The sequence below is a fragment of the Hevea brasiliensis genome, chromosome 18 (genome assembly GCF_030052815.1).
Source record: "Hevea brasiliensis isolate MT/VB/25A 57/8 chromosome 18, ASM3005281v1, whole genome shotgun sequence".
Classification (NCBI taxonomy): Eukaryota; Viridiplantae; Streptophyta; class Magnoliopsida; order Malpighiales; family Euphorbiaceae; genus Hevea; species Hevea brasiliensis.
This window is the reverse complement of record NC_079510.1, coordinates 39,484,003-39,498,269: the sequence shown is the minus strand read 5'-3', so window position 1 is coordinate 39,498,269 and position 14,267 is coordinate 39,484,003. Positions and strand designations below refer to the sequence as shown.

General features: G+C 34.4%; 1 protein-coding gene across 1 annotated transcript; it reads left to right on the top strand.

Moving 5' to 3' along the window:
• Window positions 1–5,720: 5,720 nt before the first annotated feature.
• Window positions 5,721–10,216, top strand: LOC131175873 (uncharacterized). Its single transcript, XM_058140553.1, has 3 exons — window positions 5,721–5,816; window positions 6,436–6,718; window positions 10,065–10,216. Exons 1-3 carry the CDS (start codon window positions 5,760–5,762, stop codon window positions 10,214–10,216), a joined length of 492 nt encoding a protein of 163 aa, XP_057996536.1. The 5' UTR covers window positions 5,721–5,759.
• The last annotated feature ends 4,051 nt before the right edge of the window (window positions 10,217–14,267 follow it).

Here is a 14,267-nt window from a genome sequence, read left to right as displayed (position 1 = left end):
TGCACCTCATAGACCATGGTTAACACTTAGCATAGCATGCCATGGCCACCCAATTAGTAGTAAGGAATACCTTAAATGAACCTTTAATCATATGTTACCATGCACTAGAATCTCTCTGTTACAAAATCCCAATTCGAGCTGGAGTCATGGTTTATGTCAAACCCCATTTGCTATGAATATTATGTTCTTTTTTTAATTTCAGTTCTTGATTAAAAAGATTTTCTCATCAGAAATTCTTTTTTTATTAAATCTATCTGTCCTGGCCAGGAACTTGAAATATTAAGAACAATTAAATGAACATAGGATTTTATCCCTATTTACTTAGGGTAACGGATTCCATCTTGATCAACACCTACCTCCATATATAACTTGTAGGAGCCAACATATGCTCATATACCCATACACAGTACAAGTATGAAAGCAGTATCAAACTCAAACCACCTATATACAAGATAACTGTGCTATCTCAGGTCTAAAGATTATATGCACTGATATGATATATGACAATACATTGATAAGAGTAAACTCCATGTGTTTGTCATAAATATCACTGGTTCTGCCTACTTATCATATATAAGTGCCTATCATGTTTGTTATATGGCATGAGACTTACCATTCCATCTTATTTATATCTCATACAAATACATTGAGAACAAACATGAACACAATCTTTCAGGATAAGTCATGTTCTTATTGTGAAGTATCCTCGATTGTGAACCAATTCATGATACTTTGTGCTAGAAATACTGTCACTCATATTCTTAACAACTTAAGAATAGAATTTCTAATAAAATATCAATGGACCTTTTCTATTACACATAAATATATTATGTAAACGGAAAAGTGAAAATGCATTTTATTAATAAAACATGTACAAGATACATAGTAAATAATATGCTCTAGGGCATACTACTAACACAAACCCTAAAGTAACATGGCTGGCCGAATTTCATAGGTCCTTTATATGCATGAATTTTTTTTCATGTTCTACAATTGAATTTATCTATTTCACACTCACTATAACCAATTTCACAAGATAAAAAGTTTGGGATTGCTTACCTTAATTGATCACTTCAAGTCTTCCCAAATTCTTCAATTTTCCTTCCCTTTCTTACTCAAATCTTCTTACCAAGGCTCAAACACAAGTTTTACTTAAAGAAAGTAGAGAATTTATGGCTAAATTAGGGTTTAGAAAAGCTCAAAATAAGCTTTCATGGTGGATTTTTGATAGAACATGAGAAAGATGAGAGAGAAAGGGTGACGAGTTGAAGATGAGGGAATGAAGACAATTTTTTTTCTTAATTTGACTTTTTAATTGTTAGAAATTATTCCAAATTTTCCAAATTTTAAAATTAAAATTTATCGCATCATGCTTATGTCATGCATGATGTCATAATTCTTTTAAATTTTTGAATTTTCCATTTCATTTCTCCTTTCCTTTTCTTCACCTCTTCAATTTGAACTTAGTTTTCAATATTTTAATTTCCTATATTTTATTGGACATTTAGGCCAAAAGTCACCTCTAAGGGTGAATTGACTGAATTGCCCCTTACTGGTCTGGTTCGGTTTACCAATAGCATTGTATTGCTTCCTGAACCCTGTTATAATTTTTTGACCTTGTTCTCAATTCTTTTCTGTAGTTCTCTCATTTCCACTAGCTTCGTAATTATTCCTAGGCCTGCAGGGTCACAATGTCCCTTACGTAATTAGGGTTATGACTGACATCGCAGTCACTTCCCGATTGTGGCCTTGGCTCATTTAACCCTTTATGCTTTTTTTTCTTATTTCAATTTCACCTTCATGTATTTGCTATTAATATTTGTTCAGGGCCTTTCTAGATGATACAGACATACGTCTAGACATCCCGACTGTCCGGACAGACACTGATCACCGGAACAGTGGAATGTACTAACCTAATGCATATAGGGGTGTTACAATTCTCTCCCCCTTAATATAAATTTTCTCCCCCAAAATTTTACCTGATCTTAGTCATTGAATAGTTGTGGGTGCTACCTCCTTATGCCCTCCTCACGTTTCCAAGTAGCTTCTTAGCCTGAATAATGGTTCCACAACACTTTAACCAGCGATATCTGCTTATTCCTCAGCTGCTTCATCTCATATGCTAGAATCTCTATGGGTTCTTCCTCATATGTGAGGTCTGGATTTACTTCAATCTCTTATACTGGTAGAACATGAGATGGGTCTGATCTATACCTCCTCAACATGGACACATGGAAGACATTATGTATCTTATCTAGCTCTGGAGGCAGTGCCAATCTATATGCCAAAGGACCCACTCTTTCCAGAACCTCATACGGCCTAATAAAGCGAGGACTCAGTTTCTCCTTTCTACCAAATCTCATAATTTTCTTCCAAGGGGAAACCTTGAGGAATACCTTGTCACCCACTGTGTATTCAATCTCTCTCCTCTTTAAATCAATGTAGGACTTCTGACGGTCTGATGCAGCCTTGAGTCGATCTCTAATAAGTTTAATATTATCCTCTGTCTACTGAACAATCTCTGGGCCAATTAGCTTCCGTTCACCCACTTCATCCCAACATAGAGGAGTTCTACACTTTCTACCATATAAGACTTCATGTGGAGGCATCCCAATGCTTGATTGGTAGCTGTTGTTGTAAGCAAACTCAATCAGAGGTAAGTGTGTATCCCAACTACCTTCAAATTCAATCACACAAGCCTGTAGCATATCCTTCAATATCTGAATCACTCTCTCATACTGGCCATCTGTCTATGGATGAAATGCCGTACTAAAGTTCAATCTAGTTTCTAGGGCTTTTTGCAAACTACCCCAAAATCTAGAAGTGAACCTTGGATCTCTGTCTGACACAATTGATACTGACACCCCTTGAAGTCTTACAATCTCATTGATGTACAGTTTAGACAATCTGTCTAAATTGTAGTCCATCCGTATGGATAAAAAGTGAGCAGACTTGGTCAATCTGTCCACAATAACCCATACTGTATCATGATTCTTCTGTGTTCTTGGAAGTCCCATCACAAAGTCCATTGTTATTCTTTCCCATTTTCATTCAGGTACTGGCAGTGGATGTGGCAAATTAGCTGGCACTTGATGCTCTGCCTTCACTTGTTGACAAGTTAGGCATTTAGATACGTACTCAGTGTTGACCCCACAAGCTCAAAGGAGCATAGATTTTGATGATACCAAAACTCAACTAGAATCAAACTAACATTGTTTTTAAGTGTTGTGTATCTCAAAGAAAAAGGACAAAAGGATTTCATGATGGATTCGTGCTTCTGAAGAAAAGATGACATTCTAAGGATAACACAGGACGAATCAAAGGAGATAAAAGAAGAAAAGGTTACCTTCCAAGGCTGCATTGAAAATCAGAATTGAAGGTACATATAGTATTAGAATTAGTTTTATCTTTTAGGATTACTTGTGAAAAGAATTGAGGAGTAAAAGTCAATGATGCTTATTTTCAATCTCTCAAAAGATTTTCTTTTAAATATCATTATTGGCCTAAAAAGTATTTGACTATGATTTGGTGTAAAGTTTTATAGTTTTGAAAGTTATGCAGAAAAGTTTTCCTGGTATGCTAACTGGTTTGCTACTTATTTTAGTATGCTAACTGGTTTGCTATTTTCTCAAGTATGCTAACTGTTTCAACTCTGCACAACATCGCAGAAAACGACAAAATAATGGCTATTTTCTTGAAATTCGTATTTGTAATGTTCAAATGAGTTCTGCAACGGTAAAAAACATTCCAAAGCTATAAATACACCTTCCTTTGGCCATTTTGCACTTAATGAAAGTCTCTCCACTGTTCAAAATCATAAAAGCTTTCATTCAAAGTGCTCAAAGTGTTTTATTGCTCATCATTGGCTTATTTACTCAACTCTTATTTATAGATTCTGTTGTATTGAGTGAGAGTGAGTTTTAAACACATTATTATCATTTGTGAGAGGTCATTCAAGCACCTATTGAAGCTTGGTTGTGAAAAGTGTTTGGGATAACACTTGGTAGAAGTGTGAAGCTACTTGTAAAAGCTTTGGTGAGAAGATTTGTAAAGGCCTAAAAGAGAAGAATAGTGAAGTGAAGACTCAAAGTGGGATCTTTGAGAGAGTGGATGTAGGCTAGTTGAAGCCGAACCACTATAAAAATTTCAGTGTTCATTTTCTCAACCCTTGCTCTTTACATTTATGCAATTTAACTTTATGATTGATATGCTTTTGCTGATATGAAAGTTGATATCATATGCTGTTGATCTTGCTGCTATCTGAGAAAAACAGTTTACTGCTAAATCTGCTGATATCTGATATAATATGCTTGTTGTTAAATCTGGCCATCGCTTAGTATATACCGTATTCTCTGGTTCTTTGTGTTAAAAATTTATCCAGATTACTGATATATTTACTGAATGCTAATATAGTCTGTTATATCAGTATACTGATTGCATATAGCTTAACTTTGAATCAACTTGTTAATAGAGCTATATTGTTCATATTTCACATTAGTCAATTAAGTTGAACCTAGCTGCAATTTTCAAAGGTTTTGAGCAAGAACCGAAAATTGTTTTTAAAGTCCAATTCACCCCCCTCTTGGACATATTTTGGGACATCAATTTGGTATCAGAGCCTGTCTCTCTTGCTTGAGGATTAAACCCCTTAGAGTGATCTTTACACATGGCTAGTTCATCTAGAAACTCTGCTGGTATACCTGCCCCCTTAGCTGAAGGTTATTCCATCACTAGACCACCACTTTTTAATGGCACAAATTACTCCTTTTGGAAAACTAGAATGAGAAACTTTATACAATCTGTTGACATTGATGCTTGGAGAATAATTAAAGATGGTCCTTATATTCCTTATAAAACCAGTGAAGGAATGGTACAAATTCCTAAAGCTGAAGTTGAATTTGATGATAATGATTGGAAGAAAATTTCTACAAATGCCAAGGCTATTAACATTCTTCATTGTGCTCCTGATATTAATGAGTATAATCGTATTTCAGGATGTCAAACTGCAAAAGAAATATGGGACAAACTAGAAGTCACATATGAAGGAACTGATGTGGTGAAAGAGTCAAAGGCAAACCTCCTCATCCGTGATTATGAGTTGTTTGAGATGAAACACGTGAAACTATTCTGAGATGAGTACAGATTCTGGACCTTGTAAATCTACTTAAAGCTCTTGGAAAGAGATTTGAAGAACAAGAACTTGTAAAGAAAATTTTGAGGTCTCTTCCAAAGACATGGAAAGCAAAAACTACTGTTATTCAAGACACCAAGGATTTCAGAAAATACACCTATGATGAGCTAATTGGTTCTCTCATTGCACATGAGATGATTTATAAGAAAGACGAGAATGAAGGTGATCAAAAGAAAAAGAAAGGGATAGCTTTCATATCCGAAAAGTAGATGAGAAAAAGAAAAATGTTGCTCTTAAAGCTAGTTCAAGTGATGATTCAAGTGCTTCAAGTGATGATGATGAAGATATGGCTATGATAGTCAAAAGATTCAAAAGAGCATTTAGAAAAGGTGGAAGCAAATACAAGAAGTTCACAAAGAAATATGCTCCAAAGACTCCAAATCATTCAAGTGAAATAGTTTGTTATGAGTGTAACAAACCAGGCCACATTAAGCCAAAATGTCCTACATTGAAGAAGAAAAATAAGTTTAGAAAGGACAAAAGCAAAAAGGCAATGGTGGCAACATGGAGTGATAGTGACTCTTCATCAAATGATGAAATAAATGACAAAGAGGCTGCAAACACTTGTATGATGGCAATTGAAGAAAAAGGTGAAAGCTCACACATCGAAGATAGTGAAAATGAGGTAAATCTTGAACTTTCTAATGTTGATGAATTAGAACTTGCATTTGTGAAGACATATGATAAATATAGAACTTTTAAAAAGAAATGCAAAATTTTAGTTCATGAAAATTATGCTTTAAGATCAGAAAACATTTCCTTGAGTATGGCTTCAAAGGAAAATGAATTTTACAAATCTCAAATGAAATTATTTAAGGAAGTTAATGATGAGCTTCAAAGATCAAAAGAAGTGTGTGAACAACTTCTTGAGAAAAACAGAATTCTTGAAGAAAAAGTTGAATCTTTGACAAGAGACTTAACTAAATTTACAAAAGGAAAAGAAACACTTGATATACTTCTTGGGAATCAAAGATCCACAAATGAAAAATCTGGAATTGGATATGATAGATTTATGAAGTATGGAAAATACAAACAATTTTTTGTTAAAGCTACATCTCTTTCTCAACCGAGTATTACATGCTTTTATTGCAATCACAATGGTCATATGATTAATGCTTGTCCTATTAGGAAAGGAACCTTTAAGGCAAAGAAAGTATGGGTGCCTAAAGGAACCCTACCTAATGTTACTAACATTCAAGGACCCAAAGTTGCTTGGGTAACTAAGAACAGTTAACTTATTTCAGGTCTGCCTAAGGAGTATGCTGGAAACAGAACATTGGTACATTGATAGTGGCTGCTCTAGGCACATGACAGGAAATAAAGGCAAGTTTTCCTCTCTTACGTTAAGAGAAGAAGGTTATGTCAAATTTGGTGATAAAAGCAAAGCTAAAATTATTGGATGTGGAACTATTGGTAAAAATCCTTGCATTGAGAATGTTGCATTAGTACAAGGATTAAAGTATAATCTTTTAAGTGTTAGTCAACTATGTGATAATGGTTTTAAAGTCGTTTTTACTTCTTCACATTGTGAGATTCATGGAAATAATGTTATGTTTGCTGGTGCTAGAATAGATAATATTTACCTACTTGATTTAACAAGTCTTGAAGAAAATTGTGAAACATGCTTTATGACTTCAGATGATAGTGCATGGTTATGGCATAGAAAATTAGGTCATGCTAGCATGAGTACACTTGCTAAACTTTCTATAAGGAACCTTGTTAGAGGACTTCCAAAGCTAAGATTTGAAAAAGAATTTCAATGCAAAGCTTGTGCACTTGGTAAGCATACAAAATCATCTTTTAAATCAAAAAATGTTGTAACTACGTCTAGACCATTGGAATTATTACATCTTGATCTTTTTGGTCCAATCACACCTAAAAGTCTAGGAGGAAAGGCATATGCATTTGTGATTGTTGATGATTTTACAAGATTTACATGGACTTTCTTTCTTGCTCATAAAGATGAAACCTTTGATATATTTGAAGCTTTTTGCAAAAGAGCTCAAAATGAAAAAGGATATTGCATTACATCTTTGAGGAGTGATAATGGAAAAGAATTTGAAAATAATTTGTTTGAAAATTTCTGCTCTCAAAATGGTATTCATCATACTTTTTCAGCTCCTAGAACTCCACAACAAAATGGAGTTGTTGAAAGGAAAAACAGATCTTTGCAAGAAATGGCAAGAACAATACTGAATGAAAACAGTTTGCCAAAATACTTCTGGGCAGAAGCTGTAAATACAGCATCCTACATTTTGAACAGAGTTTCCATTAGAGCTATTATAAAGAAAACTCCTTATGAACTATGGAAAGGAAGAAAACCCAATATTGTATATTTTCATGTCTTTGGTTGCAAATGTTATATTTTGAATAACAAAGACAGCAATCTCAAGAAATTTGATGCTAAATCTTGTGAAGGAATATTTCTAGGCTATTCAACAAATAGCAAAGCATATAGGATTTTCAATAGAAAAACATTGACCATGGAAGAATCAATGCATATACTTTTTGATGATGCTAACACTTCTTTGCAAAGGAAAGATTCTTGTGATGATGAAATTGAGCAGATTCTAAATTCAAAGAATTCGAATAATGATGAGCTTGAATCAAAAGAACAAGTGGAGGATGATCAAAATGACAAAGAAAAAGAACTCCCTTGCTCCACAAATGTTGAAATTCAAGAAGACTCCCAACCAAATGTGGAAGAACTACAAATTGAGGAACCTCAACATCAAGATATTCCACAAGAATGGAGGTACCATAGAAATCATTTCAAAGATGACATTCTTGATAGTCCATCACAAAGAATGATGACAAGAGCTCAACTTAGAAGATATTTTGGTAATGTTGCTTTTGTTTCTCAATTTGAACCCAAAACATATGATGATGCTCAAAATGATGAAAATTGGCTTTTTGCTATGCAAGAGGAATTAAATCAATTTGAAAGAAATAAAGTGTGGACACTTGTTCCTAAACCTAAAAAGCATTCTGTTATTGGAACTAAATGGGTATTTAGGAATAAGATGGATGAAAAAGGACATGTAGTTAGAAATAAAGCTAGACTAGTAGCTCAAGGATACAACCAAGAGGAAGGTATTGATTTTGATGAAACCTTTGCTCCGGTTGCTAGAATTGAAGCTATTAGAATGTTGTGTGCATTTGCATGTTTTAAGAATTTCATGCTTTATCAAATGAATGTTAAAAGTGCATTTTTAAATGGATACATTGATGAAGAAGTTTATGTAGCTCAACCTCTGGTTTTGAAGACCCTCACTTTCCAAATCATGTTTACAAGCTTACTAAAGCTCTCTATGGTTTAAAGCAAGCTCCTAGAGCATGGTATGAGAGACTTAGTAAATTTTTGCTTCAAAATGATTTTAAAAGAGGAAAAGTGGATACTACTCTTTTCATTAAGAAAATTGGAAAAGACATGCTTATTGTGCAAATTTATGTAGATGATATTATTTTTGGTGATACTAACCATTCTCTTTGTAAGAAATTTTCCAACATGATGAAAAGTGAATTTGAAATGAATATGATGGGTGAACTTACTTTCTTCCTTGGATTGCAAATTAAGCAAATGAAAGATGGAATTTTTATAAATCAGTCCAAGTATATAAAGGATATGCTAAAGAAGTTCAAAATGGAGGATATGAAGAGTATTGGAACTCCCATGAGCTCAACAATTAAATTGGAGAAAGATGAAAAAGGCAAAGAGGTAGATAATAAATTTTATAGAGGTATGATTGGTTCTTTACTCTACTTGACAGCATCTAGACCAAATATTCATTTTAGTGTATGTTTATGTGCAAAATTTCAATCATGTCCAAAAGAATCTCATCTTATAGCTGTTAAAAGAATTTTTAAATACCTCATTGGCACTCACAATATTGGCTTATGGTATCCAAAATGTGAATCATTTGATCTTATTGGTTATAGTGATTGATTTTCTTTGGTAGTAGATGGATGAGAAAAAGCACTTACGGAACTTGTCAATTTTAGGTCATGCATTAGTTTCATGGCACGAAAAAGCAAACCTCTGTTGCACTTTCTCTGCAGGTTGAATATATTGCGGTGAAAGTTGTGTTGCACAGATTTTGTGGATGAAACAACAGCTTGAAGACTTTGAAATTAAATTTGATCACATTCCCATAAGATGTGACAATACTAGTGCTATAAACTTATCAAAAAAATCCTGTTCAACACTCTAGAAGCAAGCATATTGAAATTAGACATCATTTTATTAGGGATCATGTTCAAAATGGTGACATTCAAATCGAATTTGTCCCTTCTGAAAAACAGCTTGCTGACATTTTCACAAAGCCACTTAGTGAGGAAATTTTTTGCAAAATAAGAAGAGAACTTGGTATGATTGATGCTCTTGATTAAGTTGTGATGCATTCTCATGTTTTTATATGAAAATGAAGTGATATATGTTGGTCTGTAGTGTTAAAGATGCATTCTGATAATTTTGGTGCAATTTGAAAAATTCTGGATCTTATCAGATATGAACAGTATTCTGCAGAATTTGATCTCAGTGGCATACTGACTTGTTTGCTAATTTTCTTGATCGCTAAATGCTTTACCACTGCTCCTACTTTTTCGTTAGCAAACTGGAAGTCAGGTCTGATTGCTCTAAAACTCAAAAATTTTTTATTTCGAGCGCCTATTCTGCATGTTTACAGCCCATATTACTTAAGTACTCCTCTACTTAGAGTATTGCATCTTTATGTATTTAAGGGCAAAATGGACTTTTTAACACATTAATTTACACGGGATTCAATTTTTTTTCTGAACCATCAATCTTCTCATCGTCTCTCCTCTGCTACACGCTACCCATTCTCTGCAAACTTCTACATTTGTGTCTTTTCAGTTTTAAAATTCAAAACCCCTCTCATTTCCGTCGCCTCGTCTCCCAAGACCCGAACGAACGCATTTCCACTTGCAAACCCATTACGGTCGCAACCTTCCAAGCCATCGTCTCTCTTCATCATTCTTAAAATTTCCGAAACCCATTGGCAGTGAATCGATTAAATCGATTGTTTCAAGATAGAAAATCCCCAAAATTTTTCGTTTCCTTTATTTCTCTAAATCTGCCGAAAGAAATTATTTCCTTTTGAACATTTTTTTTGCTTGAATCGATTCGCACTCTCTGTCTCTGCATATCTCAGGTTTAAAATCTAAAACTTTAATGGAATCGTGTTTTACATTTTGTCTATGCTTGTTTTATTTGCTTGTGCAATATGCTGATTATTTTCTGTTTGATTTGCTCTCGCTTGTTTGTTCTGTTTTAGCACTCAGTTGTTAATTTTTTTTTGGCATTAACATTTCGTAAAAATGTTGTGTTTAACAAAATCATGAATCGGTTGCCGTTGATTCTTAAGAACCCGAATATCTCTTGCTGTCTGTTCTATTTTTATGACATTGCGCTTAGTTGTGCTAAATGTATGTTGACTTGCTTCGACTGATTATATATATAAATATATATATTGGCTGCTCACATCACTGAACTTATAATCTCAGTCCTCACTGTCATTTCGGCCTAACTTGCTTCTGAGATTGGTTATGGCGCGGGACAAAGGAAAAGGGAAAGCTAAAATCCCCACATATTCATCATCGGACTCCACTGACGCAAGTGTTCCAGCGTATCCTCCTCCACAAAAAGATGCTCCTCTGGTAATTGGCAAGTCAAAAGAAACACCCAAGAAAAGAACCAGTGAGCTAGTTCAAGAAAAAGGAACCAAAAAGAAAAAGACTTCAAAAGCTCCAGTTGTGCATATGGAGAGGGCCATTCATGAGCCAAGGTATATCCACTGGTCTGCTTTTGTTGAAGTTTCTGTTCCTTTACAATCCTTATTTGAGTATCAAAAATGGGATAAATTGTGTTCTGACACTGAAGGAGTATATGTGGACTTAGTTCAAGAATTTTATAAGAATTTAAGGGTTGATGACTCTGACAAAGATGAGTCTTTTAAGGTGAAAATGAAAGGGAAAGTCTATGAAGTGACTGTTGCTAGATTAGCTAAAGCCCTAGGAATTCCAAACAGTGGGAATAAAATCTGCTCCCACAAAGATGTTTTTGCTGTTGGTGGATTTAACAAAAGAGATTTTGAGGGTGAAGTGTTTAAAGGGGAAGTGAAGGATAAAACTAGCATTACCCATGCTCATCAACACATCAAAATTCTTCATAGTTTTATCATTTATGTGTTGAATCCTAGAACTGGTAGTCCAAACTATTTGAGTACCCTTGATCTCTGCATAATTTGGCATATTGTGAACCAAATTGAATTTAATCTTGCCTATTTTATGCTGAAGCAAATCATGAAATGGAAACCACCTTACAAGCTACCTTATGCCCATCTTCTTAATTGTCTGTTTAGAGACTTTGGGATACCCTTGGAAACCGAGAAACTTAGGACAAATATGATCCCAATTACAAGTTTGCAAAAAGATGATGATGGTAGAAAGCTTAGATTTGAACAAGGTGCTAGTTCCAAAGATAGTGCAAGCGGTACTTTTAATGTTGAGGGAATTCTGGAGGAAGTGAACAACTTGAGGGAATTTGTTGAAATGGAACTTGGAGAGCTACAGAAATTTAGAAGTTTTCAAACTGTTCTTATGAATGCTCTTGATTCTATAGTTGATAGGACTTTGATGTTAATGTACAAGATTGTGGAAGAATTGTTTAAAATCAAAGTTCATTTGGGTATTTCAACCATCGAGGTGGAGAAACCAAGAAGGTCACATCGGTTCTCTGTTCCTCAAGCTGAGAAAGAAAAAGAAAAGGAGGAAGAGAAAGAAAAAGAGGAAGAAGAAGAAACAGAAGAGGAAGAAGAAGAAGAAACAGAAGAAGAGGAAGAGAAAGAAACATAAGAAGAAAAAGAGAAAGAGGAAGAAAAGGAAGAAGAGGAAGAAGCTGAAGCAGAAAAAGATGACGATGATTCTGATGATGAGAATGGTAATGGAGGCAGCAAAGAAGGTAGTGGGAAGGATATGAGTGACTCAGAGTCTGAGGCAGAACCAGAGACCCCTGCTCCTGCTGCTCCTGCAAAAGGAAAAGGAAAAACAGCTCAAAAGGAACAAAGAAGCAAACAAAAAGAGGAAACTGGTAAACCCTCTGGCAAAAAGGCTAAAACTGGCAAAAAGTCTACAGCAGAGTCTGGTACTACTGCTGCAACTGAGTTAGCTGCTGGGCCTATTATTCCCTTGACACTAGGAACTAAATTGGCTGCTGAAATTCTTCAAACTTTGAGTGATAAACCTGTCAAGCCCAAAAAGCTGAAAATGGCTGCTCCAAAACCAATCAGAAGAAGCTCTAGGCTGAAAGGATAAACTGAATTCTGATTGAATTTTGTCTAACAGTTTGTCTGTTAGTTTGCTACTCAGTTTGCTACTTTTAGTTTTTCTGAACTTTAAATTAGTTTGCTATATCAGTTACTATTTTGACTGTTTATTCACTGCACTTAAACTGAATTTTGAATTATACACATGTGCATGATTTCTCCCATTATTTTTTTGATGCTGACAAAAAGGGGGAGAAAAGTAATGGATGAGTAATCTTGATGGTATAACATGTGGTTGATATAGTTTGTGAATAGTATATTGTTGATATAACTTTATGGTGTGCATATTGTTGATATCACTTGTGAATGATATACAATTTGTGATTAGTGTGCATATTTAGTTAGTATATTTAGTCACACTTGACTCCTTAAGAAAATGCTTATGAATATTTTATTGAAATTATTAAGGGGGAGTTATTTGTGATTAATTGTTGATATAAGCACATACATAGGGGGAGTTATTTTCACATATACATTCATACACATACTCACACTTATTTACATTTGCATGGTGATTCAATTGAGTTTTGTCATCATCAAAAAGGGGGAGATTGTTGACCCCACAAGCTCAAAGGAGCATAGATTTTGATGATACCAAAACTCAACTAGAATCAAACTAACATTGTTTTTAAGTGTTGTGTATCTCAAAGAAAAAGGACAAAAGGATTTCATGATGGATTCGTGCTTCTGAAGAAAAGATGACATTCTAAGGATAACACAAGACGAATCAAAGGAGATAAAAGAAGAAAAGGTTACCTTCCAAGGCTGTATTGAAAATCAGAATTGAAGGTACATATAGTATTAGAATTAGTTTTATCTTTTAGGATTACTTGTGAAAAGAATTGAGGAGTAAAAGTCAATGATGCTTATTTTCAATCTCTCAAAAGATTTTCTTTTAAATATCATTATTGGCCTAAAAAGTATTTGACTATGATTTGGTGTAAAGTTTTATAGTTTTGAAAGTTATGCAGAAAAGTTTTCCTGGTATGCTAACTGGCTTATTTTAGTATGCTAACTGGTTTGCTATTTTCTCAAGTATGCTAACTGTTTCAACTCTGCACAACATCGCAGAAAACGACAAAATAATGGCTATTTTCTTGAAATTCGTATCTGTAACGTTCAAATGAGTTCTGCAACGGTAAAAAACGTTCCAAAGCTATAAATACACCTTCCTTTGGCCATTTTGCACTTAATGAAAGTCTCTCCACTGTTCAAAATCATAAAAGCTTTCATTCAAAGTGCTCAAAGTGTTTTATTGCTCATCATTGGCTTATTTACTCAACTCTTCTTTATAGATTCTGTTGTATTGAGTGAGAGTGAGTTTTAAACACATTATTATCATTTGTGAGAGGTCATTCAAGCACCTATTGAAGCTTGGTTGTGAAAAGTATTTGGGATAACACTTGGTAGAAGTGTGAAGCTACTTGTAAAAGCTTTGGTGAGAAGATTTGTAAAGGCCTAAAAGAGAAGAATAGTGAAGTGAAGACTCAAAGTGGGATCTTTGAGAGAGTGGATGTAGGCTAGTTGAAGCCGAACCACTATAAAAATTTCAGTGTTCATTTTCTCAACCCTTGCTCTTTACATTTATGCAATTTAACTTTATGATTGATATGCTTTTGCTGATATGAAAGTTGATATTATATGCTGTTGATCTTGCTGCTATCTGAGAAAAACAGTTTACTGCTAAATCTGCTGATATCTGATATAATCTGCTTGTTGTTAAATCTGCTGTC